A 27,352-nucleotide genomic window follows, 5' to 3' on the forward strand; every position below is an offset into this window, starting at 1 on the left:
AGCTACGCACTGGCATAGCGTAAGTGGCTAACTATCGATAGTGAATCAGACTCTGGCCAGCAGCATACACATTTATAAATCCTGCAGTGAGGTAGCACGTGTACTTTACTAGTACTTGACATGTTCTGCCTGTGTTAAAAGCGCTCCTAGTGTGGGCACAAGTAAATACGCAAACCACACGCATACAACCTTGATAATACCACTATCCCAGCATGCAAAAAAAGTGTAAGTAGTATTAAGGAGAACCTCTATATCTGCAACGCACTTCATACTAACCGTTTCTGCAGTTTATCAAAAAACAATCTAATCTTCTCTTCAAAGATCTATTTAACTTTATATATAAAATGCATCAATTCATTTATGAGGTCAGAATTACTGACCAGGCTGGAAGTCTTAATTATTTAATTTCCAGAATAAAGTTATTTTGCTTCAGAAAAAGGGGTTTTGCATACAAAACCAACTGCATACCCAATAAAAACAAGGAAATTATCTAGAGTCATTAATTATGATTTCTGTGCTCCTACTGCACAAGGTATGAGTTTCTTCACCCATAGCATTACTTCGCTCCCACAGAAGTAGAAGCAAAATTGAAAACTCTGCAATTTAGAGTAAGGGAGCACAATTCTAAGCAGAAGTTGAGAGTGGCTACTTAAGAGTAAACTGAGTGAACAGAACCCTCCAACACGTAGATTTTATGGCCGAGCTGAAAGCACAGGGATGGAATAAAGGAAAGACATCTAGGCCTGAACATTCTTCCTCTATAAACCTTCTGGCATTTAAATTTTAAATTTAAAAAATTTTAAAATTAAATTAAAAAAATTTAAAATTAAAAAAATGCAGAATTAAAGTTTCTGGAGTAGGGATTAAAAAGCCACAGAAATCAATATATTTGCTAGATTCGTCACCTTTGTAATCAGGGAACTGAAGAAACTCAGGCTCAGCAAGCCCTTTAATTTAAGTTTTCTGGAGATTCAGTTTAAGCTGAACTCAGTCAGTGATACATAATAAAGTTATCCAATACCTATAATACTTCTCTGCAAAACATCACAAATGCTATGTCGGAGACTGACTTCTTAGAAAAAAACTGCAGAATAATCATCAGCATTGGTTACTAATGCTCAATTTGGATTTTTGACAGTTGCATCCAATCATCCTCACCTTCCTCATTTGCAAAGGATCTATAAAGCCACTATATTCTCACCTCTTGTTCTTCCAGGTTATTTTCTCATTTTGTTTTCCATAATCATGAAAAGAGATAAATAGGGAAGGAGAAAATGAGCAATGGACAGTGGACAACATATTAGTCCAGGCTGTATCCCCTTAAATACAGAGGATTATATTGAAAAATGTAATATTGAAGTGGATGACTCAACAGTTTCTGAAACTCTCATAATGAAAATTACATTCTACGTAAGCTAAAAGTAGAGCTAAAGAGATGTGCTTTTATACAGTTGGTCTTCCTTTTTGTACCACAGTAATCTCTCAACTTTAAAGGTCTAAGTGGCATAACTGAGAGCCAGTAAGAGGTGTACAACACGGTGATCAAGATTTAATTAGCTCTTTAAAATGTACAGCTTTGCTTTCACACATAATAAGGCAGACTAACATCAGTCAACTTTTGAGCAGTATTAGACAGAGGGCCAAGAGGGCTTTTGAGAAACTGGACAGCTGCAATAACATCAGGAGCATGCTTATATAATGTAATTGTGCAGAAATTTTTAATTTAGCTGTAAAAAAAAAAAAAAAAGCAGCACACTGATCAGGGTAATACACTTTGGTGCTGCATCAAGTTCATACTATCCTGTTACCACAAAACGAACTCCTATAAAACATCTACTGCTTCTTGCAGACACATCAGCTTATTCAGAGTTGGCTTTGACACCTACACATGGCTTGAAGTGCCTTATTTAATCATAGCTCAAGTTACAAAGATGCAGTTTACTGGAACAACATTACAATGTTGAAAGATGTTACTACAGTATAGTAACAGTTGGAAGTGGAGGTTTTTGTTCTTTCACTACAGTTACTCCAATAATGATTGACACAAGGCCATGCACTACCTCCTCAGGGTCTACTAAGGTTTTCGTATGGACAGAAAGGATATTAAGCACACAGGCAGCCATGAGATGCAACAACACTCAAGCAGTCTTCACCTTCCCCTACTAGGTTCTTCCAGTCTTTCCACAAGACTGGAAGACCTTCAATTCTACTGCAGGACAAAACAAACCAACGAAGCAAAGCAAAAAAACACCTCTAAGCTGAACCCTTTTAAGGAGAATTCCTGAGCAGCTTTCAACAAGACCAGAGAACATTCCTGAAAGAAATAAGGTATGACTACAGGAAAAGAAAATCCTGGGAGAAACCAAATATGCCTAACATGCTCCAACAAGTCTTAAAACAACTGGTAACATGGCCGTGAAACTGCTTACCTCTGTCCGTGCGTTTGATAAATGTGTTATGACTCTCCAAGGGCTGTCCCAGCATTTTCCAGTGAACGTTATCCTTCTTCTTTAAGACAATCTCTACTTTCCCAACTTTTTCAGCAATATTCACTAGAAGAGAAAAGGTTTCACACTGTTACTTTTAGTTACATTTTGTACAAAAAAAAATTTTACTCTTCCATTATAATGAAATTTTAGAAGCATTAGTCATTTCTCAAGACACATGGAATTAATCTGTTAAATTAAAATATCAAATTAAATGTACTTCCAGCTATCTCTTTATAATGTTTTACGATGCATTTAAAACAACTTAATATGCATAATTAATGTATCTTATTTACTAAATACATTGTGAAAAGCTTCACAGCCCATCTGGTCAAAAAGAATGCTCGTGAATTCAGAGTCCTCATTTACTAGAAATTGGTGATTACCACTATTTACTTCTTCCTTTCATTTCAAGAGCATTTAAATAAATAATTGAATCAAAGAAAACCCCAGTCTAAGCAAAGAACAGTTTACAAATATACAACAGAACTAACTTCTAACTATTTTAACATTTAGTCATACTCTGAGGGATCAGAGCACCATCAACTTACTACTTTCAAAGGCCCAAATGCCACAATTTAAAAAAAAATAAAAAATATTCAATGTTATGGTTTGATTTGATTGATTGTGTCAGAACCCTGGGGTAAGCAGAACTGAAGTATCTGATGAGTCAGAAAAATAAACTGAAGTTCCACATTCTGACATTAGAAGAGATACAGAACTGCTGCAAGAGATGGAACTTACCAGCAAAGTCTTCTTGAACTGCATGATCCAAGTCTGAAATAAAGAGAAACAAACCTATTTTAAGTAAAAACAAAATTACATTCTAGTCATCATATATATATATAGTTTAAGGCTAGAAATACTGAATGAACTAATGAGCCTAGAACCCTATGCATATTTATTTGGCCCTGAAATTTCACTTGTGCATCGTATCAGTCCCAGTGACGTTTGCAGGCCTAGAATATAACATTAAGAAAGGCATCATTTTCCCCATTAGCAATGGGGGAAATGTCTTTTAGCAATGACTCATGTAAAGCTACCAATCTGCATTCATCACTCCACTTGACTTTTCTGAATAAGGGCATTTTAATAACCATCTAAAACACACCTGAAGAAAAACTTCACATGACTTTTACACCCATTTCTTACTACGCCTTATTCCACAAGTAAAAAATTAAGTACATACTAAACAAATGAAGATGTGAGTTGATAAACAACGTAATTCCTTTACATCAAGGTAATTTAAAGTACTCATTCTCTAATGAAAGAGGAATAAAATATTAATTGATATATGTAAAATGGGTATGATCTGATGAGAGGGTTTTAATAAAGTAGAATGAAAATTCAGTATTTTCAAATACAACATTACAGTACCTACCAACTTCTACAAGATATGAGTGGTCATCCATGATGATCTCTCCCCTTAATCGTTTGTCTTGACAGTCAACTATCACCAACTCTGTATTCATAACCTTTCACAGGCAAAGAAAAAAAAAAATACACTTCAATAAAGTTCTCCCAGAATGCAAGTTGGATCACAACTGGATCTTGTAATTCTCCCTTTCATAAAAATACACTTACTTTCTGCTTAGTATATATGACAATGGTGATCAAACTATCTGTTTGGAACCAGTCATAACTGTAAAACAAAAAATACAGTGAAGAAAAAAAAAAAAAAAAAACTTTCTTTAGGCATACCAAAATATATTTAATTAGCAGTTTTCAAGCAGAGCTTCTTTCATTAATTTACAAGTCAAATACATTACTATCTTTTTAAGAGATAAATCCAGAGCCAATAATTTTGAAATGACTGTTAAAATAAGAACAGTCTAATTATGCATCCTGATAGTTAGCACATTGTAGCTAAAATTATACGGCATTGGTTTTACTTAAAAAGCACATGCATCCTGTTTGCAGCATATGAACTTTCCTAACAGGAGGATTAAAATCCTTGACTTCAGACTAAATATTAAATTAAATATTTAGACTTCAGACTAAATATTAAATTAAAAATTCAATTAAATAGCCAGGGTGGCTTCCAAAAGTTATAGATTCCACGCACATACCACAAAACCAGAGTTCCCTTCATATCCCCAATCATATCCATATCGCTTCCATATCCATATCATATCATATCCATATCGCTTTAAACTAGATGCAAAAGGGGAAGAGGATAAATCCAGTCTTGCTTGGGATGAGCCTAAGGGTAGCATGCCTGTGCTGGTGAAGAGATCTATAGCCCAACTGAAGTGCATTTACACCAATGCACGCAGCATGGGCAATAAACAGGAGGAGCTGGAAGCCACTGTGCGGCAGGAAAACTATGATGTGGTCGCCATCACGGAAACGTGGTGGGATGACTCGCATAACTGGAGTGCTGCAATGGATGGCTACAAGCTCTTTAGACGGGACAGGCTAGGAAAAAGAGGGGGAGAGGTAGCCCTGTATGTTAGGGAGTGCTTTGACTGTCTAGAGCTTAACGACAGTAACGATAAGGTTGAATGCTTATCGGCAAAGATCAGGGGGAAGGCTAACAAGGCAGATATCCTGGTGGGAGTCTGTTACAGACCACCCAACCAGGATGAGGAAACAGATGAAGTATTCTACAAGCGGTTGGCTGAAGTCTCGCAATCCCTAGCCGTTGTTCTCGTGGGAGACTTCAACTTACCAGATATCTGCTGGAAATACAACACAGCAGAGAGAAAGCAGTCTCAGAGGTTCCTGGAGTGTGTGGCAGGTAACTTCCTGACACAGCTGGTAAGCGAGCCAACCAGGGGAGGTGCCCCGCTGGACCTGCTGTTCACGAACAGAGAAGGCCTGATGGGGGATGTGGTGGTCGGAGGCTGTCTTGGGCTCAGTGACCATGACATGATAGAGTTTTTGATTCTTGGAGAAGTAAGGAAGGGGGTCAGCAAGACCGCTACCCTGAACTTTAGAAGGGCGGACTTTGGGCTGTTTGGGAGTCTGGTTAACAGAGTCCCTTGGGAGGCAGTCCTGAAGGGCAAAGGAGTCCAGGAAGGCTGGACGTTATTCAAGGAGGAAATCTCAAAGGCGCAGGAGCAGGCCGTCCCCATGTGCTGCAAGTCGAGCAGGCAGGGGAGAAGACCGGCCTGGCTGAACAGGGAGCTTTGGCTAGAACTCAGGAAAAAAAAGAGAGCCTACCGCCTTTGGAAGAAGGGGCAGGTGACGCAGGGGGATTACAAGGATGTTGTGAGGATATGCAGGGAGAAGATCAGAAACGCGAAGGCGCAGCTGGAACTTAAACTGGCCACCACCGTTAAAAACAACAAAAAAAGTTTTTACAAATATGTCAGTGACAAAAGGAGGGCCAGGGAGAATCTCCCTCCTTTGTTGGATACAGAAGGTAACCTGGCCACAAAGGATGAGGAGAAGGCAGAGGTACTTAATGCCTTCTTTGCCTCAGTCTTTAATAGTCAAGCTAGTCATCCTCAGGTTTTTCAGGCCCCTGAGCTGGGAGACGGAGATAGGATGCAGAGTGAAGTCCCAGTTATCAAAGAGGTGGCAGTCACTGACCTGCTCCTCCACCTGGATGCGCACAAGTCCATGGGGCCAGATGGGATCCACCCGAGGATAATGAGGGAGCTGGCAGAGGAGCTGGCCAGGCCACTCTCCATTATTTATCAGCAGTCCTGGTCAACCGGGGAGGTCCCGGATGACTGGAAGCTAGCAAACATGATGCCCCTCTACAAGAAGGGTCGGAAGGAGGATCCCGGGAACTACAGGCCTGTCAGCCTGACCTCGGTGCTGAGGAAGGTCATGGACCAGGTCATCTTGAGTGCCATTATGCAGCAAGTGCGGGACAACCGAGGGATCGGGCCCAGCCAGCACGGGTTCATGAAAGGGAGATCCTGTTTCACTGACCTGGTCTCCTTCTATGACAAGGTGACCCACTTAGTGGATGAGGGGAAGGCTGTGGATGTTGTCTACTTGGACTTTAGTAAGGCCTTTGACACAGTCTCCCACAGCATTCTCCTGGAGAAGCTGGCTGCACACGGCTTGCATGGGTGCACTCTACACTGGGTTAAAAACTGGCTGGACGGCCGAGCCCAGAGAGTGGTGGTAAATGGAGCCAAATCCAGCTGGCGGCCGGTCACGAGTGGTGTTCCCCAGGGCTCAGTACTGGGGCCAGTCCTGTTCAATATCTTCATTGATGATCTGGATGAGGGGATCGAGTGCATCCTCAGTAAGTTTGCAGATGACACCAAGTTGGGTGGAAGTGTCGATCTGCTGGAGGGTAGGAAGGCCCTACAGAGGGACCTGGACAGGCTGGATCGATGGGCCGGGGCCAACTGCATGAGATTCAACAAGGCTAAGTGCCGGGTCCTGCACTCCGGTCACAACAACCCCATGCAATGCTACAGGCTGGGGGAGGAGTGGCTGGAGAGCTGTCTGGCGGGAAAGGACCTGGGGGTGTTGGTTGACAGCCACCTGAACATGAGCCAGCAGTGTGCCCAGGTGGACAAGAGGGCCAATGGCATCCTGGCCTTTATCAAGAATAGTGTGGCCAGCAGGACCAGGGAGGTGATAGTGCCCCTGTACTTGGCACTGGTGAGGCCGCACCTCGAGTACTGTGTTCAGTTTTGGGCCCCTCACTACAAGAAGGACATCGAGGTGCTGGAGCGTGTCCAGAGGAGGGCAACAAAGCTGGTGAAGGGTCTAGAGCACAAGTCTTATGAGGAGCAGCTGAGGGAGCTGGGGTTGTTTAGTCTGGAGAAGAGGAGGCTGAGGGGAGACCTCACTGGTCTCTACAACTACCTGAAAGGAGGTTGTAGTGAGGTGGGGGGTCGGTCTCTTCTCCCTAGTAACAAGCGATAGGATGAGAGGAAACGGCCTCAAGCTGCGCCAGGGGAGCTTTACGTTGGATATTAGGAGAAACTTCTTCACCGAGGGGGTGGTCAAGCATTGGACCAGGCTGCCCAGGGAAGTGGTTGAGTCTCCATCCCTGGAGGTATTTAAGGAACAGATAGATGTGGTGCTTGAAGACATGGTATAGATGGACTTGGCAGTGATAGTTTGACGGTTGGACTCGATGATCTTAAGGGTCTTTTCCAACCTTGACGATTCTATGATTCTAAATCAAGATTTTACATTCCTATGTTCCCAAGCTGCCCAAACCTTGTAATAAATCCAGGGTAAGGTAAGAAACAAAAAGCCTTCAAATGCTAATTGTTTGTATGGCCTTATGCTTGCCAAGAAGTAACTTACCCACCCAACCCCAGAAAAGCTATTTCTTTCTCTACCCGTTTTCATGGGGACCATACATCTGACAATCTCATGCCTGGCTCTCCACCACAGACATCTAAAGTTCTCACTTACTTCCAGCTGGGTTGCAATCCCAGCCATCGAAAGCCAACTCTGTCCCCACAACAAAGTTAACCCCTGGCATCTACATTACTACTGTCTTCTCCCTTTCCCAATGTCCTAACCACTTCCGTCTACTGTTTGGACTCCTGGACCAGAAAAGAAGGCAGAGAGGGAGGATGCCCCCTCCAGAAGACACTCCTGACAGCCAACACGTTCTAGGCTGCACATCTTCCAGTCACACACCAGAACATGCCAGACACACACTGAAAGAAAGGCAGCAAGGTTTGGGGAGCGCTCCAGAAGATAAGCTACGTTCCAGTTGTTCACAAGCCACAGTATTTTACATGACTGCATGTAACTAGCCCAGAGATTACACATTCACAGGAGACTTTGATGCTAAGTAAGAAACTGAACCTTGGCGACTCAAGGCATCATGGGTAAAATGATACCTCAGTGACAACAGCAGGTATATCACAGTGGGGTTTCAGGGCCTGCTTTGCTTTGCATATTGTAGAAACTTGAATACAGCTATTGCATCTTAATATATTCCAGCTTGAAATGGATTTTTTTTCCAAGGCGTGCCAACTCATACATTTATGGACAAATTCATTGAAGTCAAAAAAGTAATAAGCCTCGTGGGAATCGCTTTCCAGGAGTTTTCTCAAGAAGCAAGGCTGAGGAGCCTTATATACATTTGTATATGATGCAAGGCAGTGCAAGTGTTAGACAACAATAGAGCAAGCCAAGAACCTTGCATCACCATCTCCCTATACGGTCAATATGACCTTTAGCGAGTTGTTTAAACCTGAACCTCAACTTTCCTACTTGTTAGAGGATGGTAATGATGTATATACTCATTTAGCTGAAACATCAAGAACTAACCATGGAAGAAGTTGCCTGCACTTACTAAGAACTGCACAGAATTATTAAACAGAATGTTCAACAGACAATGAAAGACAAAGGTTTACCTTGGAATTAAATCTTTAGCAGAAGCACCCAGTACTTTCTTCTCAGGAAGCATACCTACAAAGAGCAGAGAGTCATTCAAATATTTGCCGTGATTCTCGCTTAATAGAAATCGTAATCAGAGATGTTTTGGTTTTTTTAAATTGAATGTTCTAAATACCCCTCCACAATATTTAGTGACTTTATTTCCACAGGCAGCCAGAAATATCCACGTGCTTTATAAATTTTGTTTTTATTCAGCACTTTGTCTTAGAGAGCAGGCTCCTAGAACATGAAGTTCTACTTCAGTAATTAAGAGTTCCTCATACCACAGAACCTGTGCGCGCAGCCCTTCTGGTGCATGTAGCTTGGTCTCAGTTTCATCTGTTATTAGCTTGTGCTTTCACAATTTGTGATAGTGAAGCACAGAAAAAACGTTATCTGAATGAATTTCCTCTAACAGAACTATTTGTTTATACAATTCAGATTAACAAATTCAATTTGGAACGTCTGGTCTAACCTTACTCACAAGTAAAATTTCACGTCAAGTCAGTTAAGCAAAGATATCAGCCTTAATCTCTCTACTTTGCACACTGCTAGGAATTTTCCCAGAATTCAGCTACTCACTTTAATTATTAAACAACATGAAACAGTCTGAAAAAGCCTTTGCTGGGAGGCAACACTTGGTCAGCCTTTGAAAACGTCAACTGTACTAATCTCTGGCCTAATAGAAACTGAATGTATTTGGCAAAAACTTGAGCAGAGATGACAGATAAAAGCAACTGCAATCCTTCATCAACTTTAATACAAAGAAGTTATATAGAATCATGATGGAGGAAGCTGCACAGACTGAAATATAGTATGATTAGTAACACCACATGAACAGCAGGAGTTTTCCTGGACAATGGTTAGGCAGAGGTCTAAGATAACAGTTGGTACCTGCTGTTTTCAAGCCCATTCAAAGACAAACCTTGCAAACCTGAAATGGCTAGGCATAAAATAATTAATGTATGAATTCTCAGTTACCTAGATGAGTATCTTCTAAATGCCAGTAAGTTTTGAAGTTTGACTACAAGCTTAAACACAGTAATTGAGTGGCTCCACCGTGTGGGGAGTAGATTAAAAACAAAGAGAGCCACTCTGGTCTAATCCAACCTGTCAAAACTATTTGAACATCCAGATGGGGGAATTAACCCAAAGCAATTAAAACTCGCTGGAATTACTTATTCTTTGATCCTTAATTACCCCTAAGTACACACCACCTGCAGCTGCCAAGGAAGCTAAATGACAGAGCAGTCAAGTGATTGCAAAAGAAAACCAATCACCTAATGATAAAAGCCTTCTCAAAGGCTAAGCCTTTCTTGAGGAGATATATCATATGCTTAGGTTGGATATCCTCCATGGATAAGAGGAATTTGTGGTCATACACAGTCCTGTTTGCTTTTCAGGTTAACAGAAATATATGAACAGCCACAATAAAATAGAACATTCTGGCAAACCAAGTTATTTATTAATTATTCTGAAATACTGTAAGATGCTATGTGAAAACAAGAAGTCACATTGCAATAAAAAGCCAATGACTGAAGTGATCAATAAACCAATTAAGGAAAGTGCTCTACTGGTCATGGTGGTCATAAATAAAGAAAAGCTGGTGGTTAAGCCGAAAGCTGGTGGCAGGCATGAAATGAAAGAGTTTAAGGTGACCAGGATGAACAGCAGAATTACAACTCTGCATCTCACGACAGCAAATTTCAGCTTGTTCCAGGAACTGCTTTGCAGAATCCCATGGGATAGCAAGGCTAGTGATAAGAGTTTCTCACATTATCCTTGTAGTCACATTGGAGAGAGCTGGGTTTGATAGGTGGATTACAATCTGGATAGAAAATTAGTAGGACTGCCAGTCACAAAAGGTGCGATCAACAGTACAAAGTTTAATTGGTGGCTAGTTACAGCTGGTATTCCCTAGGGAACAGGGAATGCCAGGACTGTTCAATACTGTCATTAGCAACCTGAAGGGCACACACTGTTCCACTGTCAGGAAGTATGTGAGCAATAACAAATCATGGGAAACAGTCAAAACACAAAAGATTACAGCTACCATTCAAAGGGACCCAGACAGACTGAAGAAATGGGCTGACAAAAGCTCTATGAAGCTCAAAAGCAAATGCAAAATTTTGCACCTGAAGAAAAAAAAAAATCTGATGCAACAAAACAGGTGGGGGGCCTGAATGGATAGAAAGGAGCTTTGCAGAAAACCTTCCAAGGTCTTAGTAGACAAGCTGAACTTGGGCAGATACTGCATCCTTGTGGTGATGAAGGCCAACTTTATCCTGGGCAAGAGCACAGCAATCAGTTCAACGGAAGTGATTCTTCCTCTCTGTTCAGCATTTGTGAGACCACATCTGGACTATTGTGTCCAGTTTTGGCTCCCCAGTGCAGGGCAGACATTGATATACCAGATCAAGTCCAGGGAAAGGCCATCAAGATGGTCAGCAGCTGGAGCACAGGATATATGAAAGGAGGCTAAGGGAACTGTGTTTGTTCCGCCTGCAGAAGAAAGGGCTAAGGGGGAAATCCAACCACAGTCTTCAGTTGAAGACCTGAAGAGAAGGGGGTGGGAGAGAAGGAAGTATAGAGAAGATAGCCAGACTCTTCTCAGAGTGACACAGCAGAAGGACAAGAGGCAATAGACAAGTAGCAGCAGAAAAAAACAACCAACCAAACAAACAAAAAAAATAAAAAAGAAAAAACAAAATACTGCACCTCTTCCCTTCCCATGAGGGTGGGGCTGCTCCTGAGCCATCTGATGTAGTATCAAGGCTCACCCTGCTTGAGCTGGAGACTGGACTGAACAAGCTCCAGATGTTCCTTCCAATCTATTTTAGGATGCTCTGAAAGCTTTCTGTACCTATTTTTTCCTTTGTTCTGAGAAGGCCTAGAACAAGCTTGACCCATATTTGTAAACTCCAAATAGTACTAAGAAAAATAGGAACACTTACATTACTTACGCTAAAGAATTCCAGCTGGGTGATCCTCAACATCTAGTTTTTTGAGCTACAGTTTAAAGTACAGACTCTCCTCCCATCACCCTTTTCACAGTGTAATTTTTTTCAAGGTCTGATGTGCATATACTCAAACACCAGCTCGTTTTCAGATGGCGGAACTGGCCAAGTCATTTTTTTTTTTTTACTATTAATATTACAAAAATCACCACCGTAATAGTTTGGGTGAAAGAGACTCAGTTTAGCTCAAAAGTGCAAGGCTGAAAAGATAATTTTTAAAATACATCTTTGATACGTACTTTTTCCTCAAACAAATATTAAGTTTTCAGGCATGCTTTGGTAATGGCAGCATTTTGAAATTTTGATGTCTTGTTTGAAACTCAAGTATGAACAGATGTTGATGAGCATGTTAGGCTACACTCACGCTGATTATTATCACTAGCAATATATTCTGAAAACTTCAGCTTTCATTGCCCTTACATTACATACAATTGATATTCACAAAAATCAAGGATACATTTAAGTTGATTGATCTGAGCACACTCCAAATACAATTATTATTTATACATTTTAGACTGATAAAATAAAAATGTCTTCAGTAGTGCCAACAACTTCCAAAAAAATCACAGCCCATGCCATAGGCTTCTCTTGCCCACTTTCAGACAGCGATGCTTATTTCTAGACTCATTTTGACTTAAATTTACAAGAGCTAAGCACCGAGATGCAACAACTGAATATGAAAAACCTCACGGAAGGTAACCTCAGGAACTGACCTCTCCTATTTTGGAAAAAGTCTTGCCAAACAGGTAAACTGAATACAGCAAGCAAGCATCAGTATTTTGGCAATTTCATTGGAAACTACCATCAGAATAATTTCCTATGTCTCCTGACAAGTCACGTAATCTGGACAAGAAAGTTCAAAAGTCAGCATAATATCTTATAAGGCTATAGAGCAAAATAGGAACAAATAAAATCAGTCTTGCTTACTTTTATATCATGTATGTTTAGTTTTTTGTGTAGCTCAATGCTTGTGCATGCTAAAAGGTAAACTGCTTTTTAGAAGTCAAATACAACATCCACAGAACACAAAGGGAGGGCAAGGAAGACAGCATGAGAAAGAAGAAAACAAATGGGAGCTCAAATTCACCAGAGAAAGCATGAACAAGTTATCTTCTCCTCACTGTCCCTGGACTTGCTGGGACACCACCCTGAGCACTTCTCTGGACTCATCTTAAGACACATCTAGGTTTCTGCTCCTCGTGCCACTCCAAAATTTGAATGCTCTACACTCCTTTTCCAAAGTTTCAGCCTAGACTTTTCAATGACCAATTTGCACCTGTCCCCTTTCATGCCAACAGGTCAGCCTTGAGTTCAAATTGTATTACTTCCCTTCATAGGTGTTCATCTTATTTGCTCCACCAACACACCCCCATCACACCTCATTTGCTGGGACTTCATAAGCCATATTCTTTTAGGAAGCCTCTTATACGACAGTCTGTAACATTTCCCTAAAAGCAGCAAAATCAAATGCATAGCTCCTGATCACTAGCAACCAAAGCTACCCTCAAGGAAGGGCTCAGTGAAGGCTTGAACGCTTCCCCATCTCTACAAGGACTACTGTCAACCTCCCGATACATTCACAGGACTGTTCTTGCTTCTCTTAGAGCTACACCACTTGTCAGCCCAGTCATTCTCACAGTTACATCTCCAGTAGTTCAGTCATGCTGTGATCAGCTAATTCACCTCCATTTCAGCTCACTTCCCAGTGATGACCTTCCAGCTTTTAGTGGAGACTTATTCATTTTAAGTGTTCCCCAAGATCTGTTTTTTCTCTGTTACTCCAGCCCCATGGCCACCTAGCTTTTCTGATACCAAGAAGGATCAAAAAGCCTGGGAATTTTGTAGTGGCAGATTTCATAGCGCACAGTAATTTGTGACCTATCTTGTCCAACTCGAGCAGAAAGCTTGTCCATCTCATACCTCCATTATCTATACTACTCTACTGCAGTCTTAGAACACTTTTAAACACTGAATTCACAATACCTGATTAGGATTTTGCCTTCTGTAATCTCCACAGATTACTAGAGCCTCAACATCAGATTCAAATACAAAGACAGACAGAAGTCTGCATAAGCACTGCTCCTTTGATAATATTCAAACAAGTTTAAGATTTACTCCCCACCTCACTCCAGGTGAATACTTACCATTAAGCTGTTTCTTCTCTTCAGATAGAGTAGAAGAAATCTCTACAAGCATTAAGGAAAAAACGAGCACAACAGTAAGAAATTACAGCACAGTACTTGTACACATCATGCTAAAGAATTAAGCCAAAGGAAGGATCTCCAAAACAACCTTCCAAAACTTTAACAGATTGACCAGGATGCTTCAGATATCAAGAAGTCACAAAGAGATGCAGCACTGATTACCATTTCAAAAGATTATGTATAATTAAAAAAATACTATGTTAAAAATGCCAAAAGTTGTACAGCACTAAAGGGTAGAAAATGCAAGAACTCTGACACTTCGAAACACACATCACATTATCTTGTGCAATTATAAACTTCATAGCTAAGAAGCTTGCTATATCTGTCAGACTTTCAATGACACTTGTCTCACAACAACACAAAGTAGACACTGAATCTGACTGACCCAATCCTTGGCAATCTAAAGCCAATCCTTGGCAGAAACTCAGGAAAATCTTCCTATAAGCTCCTTCTGTCAAATGGTTTTATTTGACAAGTTATTATTTGAGTTTTTCATTATATCTACAGTATGCTATAACTACTCCAAACAAACAAACACACTAGCAGAAAAAAAAGAAGATAAAGACCAAGCAGGTGAATTACACAGTGTCAATTCATATATAAGGTGCTCAACTCGAGGGGAAGGACACTGCACGTCTCAGCCACATATCCTTCTGCTCATAGCAAATCTGTGGGGAAACTGGTCCTCTGGATGTACCCAAGCCCCTTTCTGCCTTCTCTACATTGTGTATCTCAGAATGTCCCAATATGAAGGCCCATTTTACATTCTCTTTTATGGGAGCCAGGTTTGGGGAAGTGGGAGGAACCAATGTGTTCTTCCTGCTCCCTTTTACAAAAATGAAAATGTGAATGTTTTTCCCCTGTTCTTCTGAATCCCTCCCAGTGCTCTGCATCACAACAGCCAGTGTTAGAAGAAAAATGCCATTGAGAGAGAAGTGAAGGAAAGGCTCCTGGAACAAAGCACCAAGCATACAGTACTGCAAAATGACTTCAGAGCTGACCAAGAATTGCCATCATCAGAGGCTTTCACGTTGTGCCACTAGAAGGTAAAAACAAAACACTTCACAAAATGAATGGGACAGTTCACCCAAAATTTTTGGTTGAGGCTGTAGTTGTCTGTGTATTCTGCTATACACCACTTCAAACTTTCTGCCAGGATAGGCAAGTCATTCACAAATACTTGTTTCTGATTAAAGGTAATTTTTCGTGTACAAAAGTCTACTCTCATTTCACTACATTTTAACACACTGCACAGAAATTGACATTGCAATTTTAAGGACAGTTTGAGGCACTTCCAAGACCCAGCCCTATCTCTCTTCCTTGGATGACACCATAGCTCTCGGCTTAATCTCACTGAATTAACAATAATACAACACGCATTCCGACTCCCAAGTTATGCTACTGCTTAAGTAACATAGGGACATATATGAAGACGTGCCTATGAGAAACATTAGCAGTATTAAAAGATACCAGACAACAAACTAATGTCCATTGTCCTGGTTTCAGCTGGGATAGAGTTAATTTTTGTCTTGGTAGCTGGTATGGGGCTGTGTTTTGGGTTTAGGATGAGAACAATGCGGATGATACACTGACGCTTTGGTTCGTGCTAAGTAGTGCTAAGCTGTTGCTAAATAGGTGCTAAATGGCGCTCACACTGGTCAAGGCCTTCGCAGCTTCCCCTGCTCTGCCGGGTGCACAAGAAGCTGGGAGGGGGCACAGCCAGGGGCAGTGCTGACCCAGACTGGCCAAAGGGCTATGCCATACCATATGACGTCATGCTCAGTATATAAGCTGGGGGAAGAAAAAGGAAGGGGGGACATTGGGTATGATGGCATTTGTCTTCCTGAGTAACCGTTAGGTGTGATGGAGCCCTGCTTTCCTGGAGATGGCTGAACGCCTGCCTGCCGATGGGAAGTAGTGAATGAATTCCTTGTTTTGCTTTGTTTGCGTGCACGGTTTTTCTTTGCCTATTTAACTGTTCTAATTTATTTTACTTCAATTATTAAACTGTTCTTATCTCAACCCACGAGTTTTCTCCCTTTTACCCTTCTGATTCTCTCCCCCATCCCACTGGTAGGGAGTGAGCGAGCAGCTGCGTGGTGCTTAGTTGCTGGCTGGGGTTAAACCACAACATCCATGCTAATGTTTACAGCTGAGTACCCTGAAGGGAAGGCAAGTAGTTTAGTGCCGCACAGGTTTGCTGAGGGAGATACTGAAATAATCTCTTACATGCCTGGGTACTGCTGCAGCTGCTGCACTGGCCTTCTCAGCAAGTACAAACTACACGTTTCAGTGTACAGCTCCACTGCTCTGTAACATCACAGAAGGGACACGTCAGAAATTCCTATTAGTTACTACCTTACCATGAAGCAGCATTCCCAAAAGACAAGCTAACAAAACATTAACTATCATCAGCATCTTCAAAAGACTCTCCTTTCTTAAAAAAACAAACAAACAAACCAAACAACAACAAAAAAAACCCCAAAACAGAAACTGGAGTATGCAGGGACAAGCTTCAGCATCCTTAAACAGTTCAGTGAGCAAATAATTGTACAACCTTCCAAAAAACCACCAGAACACAGGGAACAAAACTAAGCCAAACAACCGCAAATCTTCCAGCAGTGCCCCAACAAACCTACATCTGCCTTACCTGCACTGTACTGAGACTGCACCAAACAGCAAGTACTGATGCTTGCCCTACTGCCAAACACTAACCCTCTGCCACAAAAAGAAAGCAATTTATACCATCATTTGAAGGCCTGTCTTTCCTCTGTACTTATGGGCCTATTTAATCCTATATTCAAAAACATGCATCTTAATTCTGTATTTTATTCTTCCATTTTCAAATGCAAACTTTGCTGAATACAGTCTTCTGGAAGGACAGAAGACAAGAATTATTGCTGGCTGACAGTGAAGTTAGTCAATCACGTTTTTGATAATTCACTATTCAAAAGAGGAGGATATATAGCCTGCCAGCAATCAAAGTAAACTTTGAGAATTTTACAATCAGGAATTTCAGCAAATCCAGTCTAATCAGTTTTATTCTTAATTAATGAAGTTACATTTTTTCAAACCTGAAACGGCCAAAAGAGACACAGGCAAAACAACCATTTTTTACACAGCTGGCAACCTTTATCCTACAAATTTTACTAGAGCAAAATGGATAGAGCAGTCCTATTACATACAGAGGAAAGCAGAAGAAAAAGTGAAGAGCAGAAAATGGACTGTCATAGCTTACAGGAGCAAAGACATGGTTGTTTTTTACTGACTGGCTGTCACAAGAATTCCTTCGCATTGCAGAAAAGTTAGATAAATGAAATCAGCAAAAGTCAGGTTTACTTTTAAATTTCTAACTCAGCTGACAAAGTGGCAGTAACTTATCTGTAACACCTCAACTCCATGAAGCAGTTATGCTGTCAAGGTTTCGTCATACTTTGCAGCATTTACCTTAAAAGCTCCACACTGGACTTAGCTACCTAGCAACATGGAGATGTAAAATACTACTCCCCTTCACGTACTGAACAAACTCAACCTAACTGTTAGGCAATGCGATATAAGTGCTAAGCAAGTATGCAGCGCACCTTGTCGGAAGTTGAAGAGCAACAAGAGATGGCTGAATTTGTGAACTAAAGGATGCCACCGAATTTGAGAAAAACAGTTACAAATGTTAATTCTTTTATGTTTTCAGTGGAGTTTTGCTAAGGGTCAATATTCAGTAACAGTGTCTGCTTCCTAGGTATAGGAAATTTTTGCCGTCTACAAACCAAAACAAATGCCAAAGATTAAAGTCTCTGGAAACCATCACCAGCATTTTAAGACAATATACTACATCTCTTGCTGTCCTGGCTCAGAGGAGTCTGTTGTATCAGCAAAATTTTCTCCAAGTAAATTCAAACTAAAAGACCCAATAAAGTGTTCTGGCCATAAAGTGTATTTGAATATCTCAATACATATGCAACTTGCCAGACCTATGTCTGGTGCTGAAATCACCAGATTGAAAATACTGACTTTTATTTCAAGATGAGAGAGTTGCCCATGACAGTTTGTCCCCTGGGATCAGAAGAAGAAAGAGGGATGTTGGGGGAAAAAAAAAAAAAAACATATTTATTTCTGTATATATAAGCACATAACACACACGTGTCTGTTTTCTGATGCCTAAAAACAAAAGAAGAAATGTAGCGGTACATTACTTATAAAAGTCTTCATGCATAAAATAGTTTCGTCTTCATGTATCTGCTGTAAAAAGACTGACTATATGCAACAACCTTCATCTCTGTGCAAGAATAGAGTCTCCTCGTAAATATGATGATTTAGGATTTCTCATAACTTCCAGACAACTTTGGAATAAAGCATAATAGAAATTATTTCATTCTTAAAACCCTCACCTTTTGGAGCAGCAACAGGCTTGACAGCCATTCTCCCAACAAGACATTCCTTCAGCATCGATTCATAATTGACCCAACGATGAACCTATATTAACAAAATTGGTTTTCACAAAATTTGTAATTCTTACTATGTTTTTCTATGCACTGAAATAGAGAAGTTCATTTTTGTATAGTGGCTAATGTAATTCATTTAGCAGATTTTTTTTTTTTAAACGCAGACACTCATTATTGCATCATTCCATACTTATTTTTAATTCTATTACAGAGAGCATGTAATTAAATGAAAAAAATAGCACCATGAAAAAGTGACAATAGTTTAATTTCTTTACGTTTTGCAGTATCTGAACATCATAACTTTGAGCTACAGAAAATATTTCAGAAGAGCATTTTTATGATGTATGCTATGCAATTAACAGAGTAAAGACCTTGTCTTTACCACAAGGGTAATTAGTCTTGTTTAGATACAAGTAAATGGAGAAGGGATGAAGGAAACAAAGATAAAGAATAGTAGTTTAGACACACAAACACCTCCAACTAAAGTGAAGAAAAAGCAGTAGCTTTACAGACCAGAAGTGGAGAACTTGCAGAGGAAATGGATGGCAGAAAAGCCAATTCTGATAGGGCATCCAGGATAACATCACAAGAAGAGAAAAGGAAACAAAAGTGCTGCATGACAAATTTGAATAGTATGTAGAGATTTAAAAACAAAAACTTTAAACTGAACAAGGTAAAGAGATGAGATAAAGAATCCCATCCACAGGCTGTAGTTTCCTCATATACAGGTAACAGAAAGAAATGAAGGATTTTGAATGACAGTTAATTTTTTCTAGAAATTTGAGAAACACTAGCAACCTACCAAACTCTTAGAGATCAGTATCTGACAGAGACAGAATGCTAAAGCAGAGGCGATAACAACAGAAATGCCTCCAGAACAGGAAAGATGTCAGCCAGAAACAAAATTGTGAAGAGCATATTTTAAGGATCTGAATACTGCTTTCCACTCCCATGACAAAACAAACTAAAAAGTAGCAAGTATGTATCTGAACTTAGTAACAACTTGAGGGGCTTCCCCAAACATTCCTGATGTGAAGACTCCCCTTTCCAAGTACATCATACAATACTTGAAAGTGATCCAGCTACGGAATTCCAGGCCACAACTTGACACTGGATGAGCTTTTAGGACAGAAACTCCGAATTTCTTGAAACCAGAGAATTATGCCCAAATCCAAGGCTTCATTTGTGAAAGGATTAACCAAAGGTAAAGTTAACAAAGCTAAAACATCATCACTCCTTTATTTACATTCATTATTAAAAACATTTTGCAAATAAAGGCACAACATACTGTGATGCACAAAGTGTAAAGGGATAACAGATTTTGTTTCAGAAACAGAGGAGATTTCCTTTCTGCTCTTTCCTAGTTTTTCAGACAAACCTTGTGAGCCAAGGAGACACAAAGAATGTCTGTTTCTAAAAAATACCAACTCAGTGAATAAACTTTTACAGCACCAGGTTTGCAAGCGATTCCTTACAGAAAACACAACCATTCTGCAGAGCCTTTATTTTCTGAGTCTCTTCCAAACATTTAAAGAAGTGGTAAACAAAGAAGAGACCAACTGTCATCTTGTGATTTGTTCACAATCAGTTAATAGCAGCCCCATCATTTTTTCTTAGTACTTTGTTTGCTGATAGTGCAGCGGTCAAGTTAATACACAAAAGAATACTACAAGCATTTTTCAAAAAGTGAAAGTTCTGGGAAGAAAATGCCTCTCAAACAACAGCAATTAGTTGTTGTAGTAATTTATTAAGAAGGTGGTATCTCAAGTTGTTGCTAGCTTTATTGCTATTTCTGCTAAAAAATTAATTTAATAAAATGGTCAAATTAAAGCATCATTCCAACAACATAAAGTCACATTTTCATTATTGTCCTTTGGTACAAAGTTTAAACTACATGCCTCTTTCAGCACGTGTAAGCACCATTGTGATCAGTAACCCACTGCCTCTCCTTAGACCTGAAAAAGTTCAAATCACCATTTCCACTGGAATGCCTTAAAAATAATCAGAAAACATGCATTTTTCAAAATAGCTTTCGGTGAGCAAGTGTCATTTGCTGCCAGCTGTTCTCACCTGATCAAAGAGATCTGTACCATCAGTTCCTGCTGCTTTCATTAGTTCATCCTCACCACCGGGATGATATTCCATGTACGGTGTGACATTATATACAAATCCTGCAGAAAATGGAATAAAGAAACATGAGCAGCATTTCTACAACCACTACAACCACTCCTATCTCCAAAACCAGCTGAAAGGTTACTGCATATTAAACAGTATAATGGCAAACAGTAGACATGATTAGTACAAACAGTATGGCTTTCCAAAAACAGAAACATAAGTTACACAATCGTATAGAGCACAAGATATATCTTATTACATAGAGAGGCCAGTCCTACAATGCTATACCACTTGTCCCAGTGAACGCCTAGAGAAACCTGCAGGGTTAAGACTTCAACAAAATAAACCCTTGAAGTTGAACATGATGTATCCTAGCTAGGGGCTAAAAGAACCAGAGGCCGGTTTAAACAGAGACATAAAATTGAGCCAGTTAGCACAGAATTATTTTCACTCTCCTTTCCAATTACGTTACCTCTAAAGTTCTGTCATAGTTGTTTCCCTGCCACCCATCACCTATGGAATAAAATGCCTATGGGAATGAACTGTCTCCCGTAAGTAAAAACTGCTACCATCAGCAACAAAATTTCCATTCTTCAGACTCAGCAATATAAAAAACTAAACATAGCCTATGCTCATTAAAGGCTTACAACTCTGGTACCAAATTTGTCCCAGTAAAAGGGCTCAGCTCTCCTTCTACATGAGTACTATTTTTAGTATTTCCAGGAAGATAAAACAATGCTTCTTCATAGGTCTGAAATGATGAAGTCTAATTGTTGTTGTTATGCAACCAGAGTAACTAGAGCCTGGAGGATTTAACTACAGACGTATTGTTGCTTAGAGAACTACTGCAGGCCCACCTAGCAGAATATTTAAAGATATATAACATTATCAACACAGGAAGCTACCAGAAGCTTAACTGTGCCAGTGCTTTCATAAGAAGCTTTTAACACATTAAGAAGTGTACATTAATTACTTCAGAAGAAGTAAGCATTCAGCACCGGGCCAGGGGGAGACATACTTGAGACAATCCTAGCTGGTAAGAACAATCATCCCAGACAACAAAGGAAGGATCTTTGCACGTTTTACTGACCCGATCTTCTGATGGATGTATCCACTATGCCATCTTGCGTGCAGCACTGATTACTGCACACAAGAAAACATAAGTAAGTATCTACATAGTTAGGACCTTCTGAATATTAGCCAAATGTCCCATTTACCATCAAACTTGCAGGAGCAAAAGAAATCTCATATATATATCCCTCACACTTTTTTTAACCCCCTCAACATCACACTTAATATATTTATGGCCTATATGACAGCTTTCTTTCACGATCACCATACTGGTCTTTGTTCAAAGTTAGCTCCTAATCTTCTTCTACTTCACATTCCTCTCATCAATTTCTGCTCTTTCATATACAGCTAGTCTAACTACCAATGCAAAGACTTAATTTAGCTTTTCCAGAATGGCGTTATTTTACTACCTGTCCACATATCAGGTCTACAGATAATCTACCGGGATTCTCAGTTATGCTGAGTTTTTTCATCAGCAGTTCTAGAACAAAGAGGCTGAAATAGGAAAATTTAAAGACAGATACAGAAGCAGCGTGATGGAGTTCTTGTAAAAACCAACCTCAGAGATGCAATCAAGGGGGAAAAAGGATATTAAAAACAAAACAGAAACATTTTTAAGCAGTGATTCTGTCTGCAGTAGTAGATGTCCCTTTTTGTGAGAGGAAAAAAAGAACAGCTTTCTTTAGCTCTCCTCCCACTATAGTTTTGGTAGTATGTGCAAGAGCAGCACACAGAGCATTAACAATCCTATTATTGTGTTCAAAAGCCAGCAGTGAATGACATTTTACCCTTACTTTCACTCTCATCCCCTTTAACGCCCAACAAAAACACAGTCATCCTCATAAAGAAATTCTTAACTTTTACCACTAACATGAAGCACTCTTCCTACAGAAAGGTCATACTGATCTTCATCTATCTTCATAAGAAGTGCTGGTATCTCATAACAAATTTAAGGCGATATTAATGTATGTTAGCCTCTAAATAATCAAATTAGAGAGTAAACATTTTACTCCTTTCTGTAAGACAACTAGGAACTTCATCTTCAGCACTGAAAATACTCTTCTAGCCAGGGCTATTGCTCCAAACCACCTTTCGCACACTGTTAACTTATAACATACAATACTTTCAACTTTTGAGCTAAAATTTCATAAAAATAATAACATAAATAGAATGGCTCAGTTACCACAGATATTTGTTATGCTAGATACAGATTACAACTGCTCTGTGTCGCAACTGTCATTTGCCTTACTAAATTTTATGAAGTAATACATGGGCTTACACGCTTACTTCCTAAAGACCATTCTACAGATTTAAGTAACATTTTTAACATTTATATGTCTCTAGATGCTTTAAAGCAACCCTTACAAATACTTAACTGCTAAAGATAATAAACTCTCCAAGACTGAGGAATGTAAATACATGTCAGCATTTTCAATGCGTTATTCTTGCTAAGCCCTTGTTGCCTGAGGCAGCACTTACAATCTTGTGTTTTGTTATTTTCATATGCAAACATAAAATAGGGGTAAAATACATCCACTTGGAAGACTTCTTAAGAACAGCTTGAAAGCAAAGAAAAGCTTTGTTACATACTGTCTCTCACAGTATCGTCCTGGACAAAATGTCCAGGATACAGCTGGATAAACACACAATGCAATGGGTGAGCAGTCGGCTGACGGGTGGGGCTCAACAGGTTATAGTAAATGGGGTTATGTCGGGCTGGCAATCAGTCACTAACGGGGTTCTGCAGGGATCCATCTTGGGGGCAGTGCTCTTTAATGTCTTCATAAATGACTTGGATGCAGGACTCGAAGGATTACTATCTAAGTCTGCTGATGACACAAAATTGGGAGGAGCTGTCGACACTCGCAAGGGCAGAGAGGCCCTGCAGAGAGATCTGGACAGATTAGAGAGCTGGGCAATCACCAACCGTATGAAGTTTAACAGGGGCAAGTGCCAGATTTTGCACCTGGAACATGGCAACCCTGGATGTACATACAGACTGGGGAACAAGAGGCTGGAGAGCAGCCCCATGGAGAGGGATCTGGGGGTTCTGGTCAACAGCAAGTTGAACACAAGCCAACAGTGTCCCCTGGCAGCCAAGAGGGCCAACCGTGTCCTGGGGTGCATCAAGCACTGTATTGCCAGCCGGTCGAGGGAGGTGATTGTCCCGCTCTACTCTGCACTGGTGCAGCCTCATCTTGAGTGCTGTGTGCAGTTTTGGGTGCCACGGTACAAAAAGGTTACAAAGCTACCAGAGAGTGGCCAGAGGAGAGCCACAAAGATGATGAAGGGTTTAGGGGGGAAGCCGTACGAGGAGTGGCTGAAGTCACTTGGTCTGTTCAGCCTGGAGAAGAAGAGACTGAGGGGAGACCCCATCGCGGTCTACAGCTTCCTCACAAGGGAAGGAGGAGGGGCAGGCGCTGATCTCTTCTCCCTGACGACCAATGACAGGACCCGAGGGACCGGCAGGAAGATATGCCAGGGGAGGTTTAGGTGGGACATTAGGGAAAGGTTCTTCACCCAGAGGGTGGTGGAGCACTGGAACTGGCTCCCCCAGGGGGCAGTCACGGCACCAAGCCTGACAATATTCAGGAAGCATTTGGACAACGCCCTCAGACATGGTGTGAATTTTGGGGTTGTCCGATGTAGGGAGAGGAGTTGGACTCGATGATCCTTGTGGGTCCCTTCCAACTCAGGACATTCTACGATTCTATGATAAAATCTCTAACTTGAACAAAGTTGTGTCCTATTACATCAAGATTATACCTGGCCTAAACAGAGAAGGCACACAGTTTGTTTTGGGGTGTGGCTTTTGTTGTTGTTGTTTGATTGCGATTTGTTGCTTCTTCTCTAATTACAGAAGAGAGAGGCTAGGCAAAAAAAAAAAGCTGAAGCAACATCAGAGCAACCAACCTCTTATACATATCCAGCAGTCCTCCTTTTTATTGTGCTTAGCAAGCTCATCTTCAGTCACTTCAATTAGCCGCCCTTTTAAACCAGTCAAGTCCTTCCCACTTTTAGTTAGACGAATCCAATCCATAAGACTCCTTCCTGGTTTTAAAGGTACCTGAAAAATAACAAGTGTACAAACATTATTAACTCTAGAGGAAGAAAGAGTCAGTAAATACACTTTTCTAAGGTCCCAAAAAGGGCTCAGGCAAAACAAGAAATAACACAATCTGTATTCTTCACCGATATTTGGGTGCTCTACTCAGCAGTAAGGCTGCTTAGGGAAGCTTCCTACGTAGTAACCCAGGCAAGGGAATTATTGAGCATCAACAAACATTTAGACAACTCTTCCCAAAGCAAACTACAGATACCAAGTCCTCCTGTGATGGTAAAAAGTTTTTATCAGCATCATTTGAGTTATGGCCTGGAAACCTATGAGCAACAAAGAGAGATTTCAAAACCATGGCAAGGTAGGACAAAATTTCACCATCACAGCATTCATAAAGACTTTCTGTGAGCCCTACAGCAACTGGAAATCTCACCCAGAGAAAGCTGGGGCCAAAGTCCTCTGGCTTACCAGGGGCCTATTATCCATGGCCTGCCTGAAAGGCAGAGCAAAACCTTCAGGGTGTCTAGCATCTTCCTTTTCAACAGCACCACAGACTGGGAACCCCTTTGAACCAAACTCTAACAGCAGGGTTAAAGAAAGTCTTACAAAACCACAGCAAAACCAGAAACGAGAAAACGAAAGGGCACGTAGACCCACATCGCTTGATACTACTTCAGTCTAAGTACGAGTTTCCTTTCCAAGTGAGGTCTGCAGGCACCAAGTGCCCCCAAAACCACTCCAAAGATGAAGACCCGTAAAGCGTAAGCTGCGCGCAGTGAGTTCAAGCTGGCAGCTCCGTCGCTGCCCAGGAGGAGCCCCGGGAGAGCCTGGGAAGGCAGAGCAGGAAGCGCCATCACCACCGCCTTCTGAAAACGAGAAGTACGAAGTATTTTCCAGCGACGCAGCCGAGCCAGCCCCTGGCCCGGGGCCCTGTCACAGCCGCCGCGTCCCCCCGGCGGCTGCCGAGTACGAGACCTCTGGAAGGAAGCGGCCAGAGGCAGCCCTGCCCCGGCCGCCACCGGCAGCCCGCGGGCAAACCACAGCAGCTCCGCCCAGCGGGGCCAGGCCACGCAAACGGCCGAAAGGAAACGGGGGAGCCGCTGAACCCCACCCGGCCGGGCCCCCGGCTCCACCCCCGAGCGACGGCCACCGACAGCCCCGCGGCCGGAGCACAAGCAGCCCCGCAGGGCCCCAGGCCGCGCTGCCGGGGAAGGCCCCAGCGCCGGCTGCGACCGACCCCCACCCCCGCGGCGGCAGCCCAGCTCTCCCTACCTTGGCGCGGCCGCCCGCAGCCACCCGCTGCTGGGAGCTGGGCGCGGGGAAAGCCTGCGGCGGCACGTTCAGCATCCCGACGGCCCGGGCCGCGGCCTGCGCCCCGGCGGGCGGGCGGTGCGCTCCGGCACAGGGCGCAGGCGCGGCGGCGGGCGGGGCCCGGGCCCGGGCCCGGGCCCGGGCGGGGCTCAGGCGCGGCAGGCCCGGCAGGCCTGCTGGTGCCGGTAGCAGCCCGGCCGCCTCCCCTGGGCGAGGCGGGGGGGTCTCGGTGCCTGGGAGCAGGCATCCCTGCCGCCATCTCGGGCCCGCGGGGTCCCACCGCAGGGCGGGGCGGCGGCGGGCTCCCCCGGGGCAGCGCGGGTGGGCGCTTGGGAGAGGGCGCCGCGTACCGCCTGCACCTTTTTGTCTCACCCTGGGGAGTTGGTCTCCCGTTGCGCTGAAGTCGGTGTTACGTCCAGGCCTCCCAGCGCCAGGTACGGTGCTCGGGGCTGAAGATTGATGTAACGGGCGCTGTTGCTGCTACCCGCCGCTTGAAGGTAAAACGGCGAGAAGGGCCGCGTGTGAAGAGCTGCTCCCTCCTGCCCGGCTGCGCCAGGCCCGCTGGGCGACGGTGTGGGGGCAAACGCTCCAGGGATGCTGTTGACAGGGTGAGACAGCCCCGTCCCCAGCAGCACACACACAGGCACTCGGGCACCGACAGGTTCGGGTCTGTACACAAGCTGTACCTGATAGAGGCACTAGCAGTTGAATTAAAGTTTTGGATCTTTTTGTCCCTTTAGGAGCTTCGGCCTGCATGATGATTTGTACCAAATTTTGCTTTGATTATCAGAAACAAATTTGCCCTCAAAACAACTCACATTGGAACTTTTTCGTCATTTCTTGATGTCCACTTTACAAACAAAACTGATAAATACAGTATGAAACTATGTGTAATGATACAGCTCACATACATGAGAGAGCAGGAATGGCTGAAGGCAAACCCCTTCTTTAAAAGCAAAAACTAGAGTAGCATTTGGACCCTTCTCCCCATCTGGGAATGAGCTATACTGTTTCTTTTCCGTGTTTGAAACTCCATTGTAACAGCAGGCACAACATTAGAATACTTAATCCAATAATTCTTTCATATGCTTCCACATGGAGCCTACTAAATCACAAAGAAAAAGCTTGCCTTGCGTCCTCAAACCTTGAGGACGTCACCTAACCATAGAGGACTTTAAAGCACAGCATCCATTCTGTGCTCCTAAAATCAGTGTTCCAATTATGGTCTATAAAATATAGGACCTTAGATAAAAAATACTAACCAATACCTTCCTGGTCTAAAACAGGACAGGAATAGAAGAAAGGAAAAAGGCTCAGGTAAAATTACAAAACA

The 27,352-nt window shown here is 42.0% G+C and overlaps 1 protein-coding gene across 7 annotated transcripts in view; it reads right to left on the bottom strand.

Annotated features, from left to right (window-relative positions):
- Window positions 1–26,127, bottom strand: part of CYB5R4 (cytochrome b5 reductase 4) — a 45,819-nt gene extending 19,692 nt beyond the window's left edge. For 5 of the 7 annotated variants that reach the window (XM_087775119.1, XM_087775125.1, XM_087775123.1 and 2 more), the window contains exons 1-10: window positions 25,981–26,127; window positions 24,564–24,717; window positions 20,535–20,635; window positions 18,411–18,495; window positions 13,966–14,007; window positions 8,783–8,837; window positions 4,071–4,128; window positions 3,868–3,961; window positions 3,231–3,263; window positions 2,430–2,552 (exon numbers count right to left, since the gene is read on the bottom strand). In XM_087775119.1, coding sequence (XP_087631245.1) covers window positions 2,430–2,552; window positions 3,231–3,263; window positions 3,868–3,961; window positions 4,071–4,128; window positions 8,783–8,837; window positions 13,966–14,007; window positions 18,411–18,495; window positions 20,535–20,635; window positions 24,564–24,717; window positions 25,981–26,055 — 820 coding nt within the window. In that variant the 5' untranslated portion in view covers window positions 26,056–26,127. Of the gene's footprint in view, window positions 1–2,429; window positions 2,553–3,230; window positions 3,264–3,867; window positions 3,962–4,070; window positions 4,129–8,782; window positions 8,838–13,965; window positions 14,008–18,410; window positions 18,496–20,534; window positions 20,636–24,563; window positions 24,718–25,365; window positions 25,795–25,980 lie in introns of those variants that run through there. The other 2 variants (XM_087775121.1, XM_087775120.1) reach the window with 2 other exon arrangements.
- Between the last annotated feature and the right edge of the window lie 1,225 nt (window positions 26,128–27,352).

This window comes from Nipponia nippon, unplaced genomic scaffold (genome assembly GCF_047370975.1).
Source record: "Nipponia nippon isolate SJK-2023a ecotype South Korea unplaced genomic scaffold, ASM4737097v1 scaffold_4, whole genome shotgun sequence".
Classification (NCBI taxonomy): Eukaryota; Metazoa; Chordata; class Aves; order Pelecaniformes; family Threskiornithidae; genus Nipponia; species Nipponia nippon.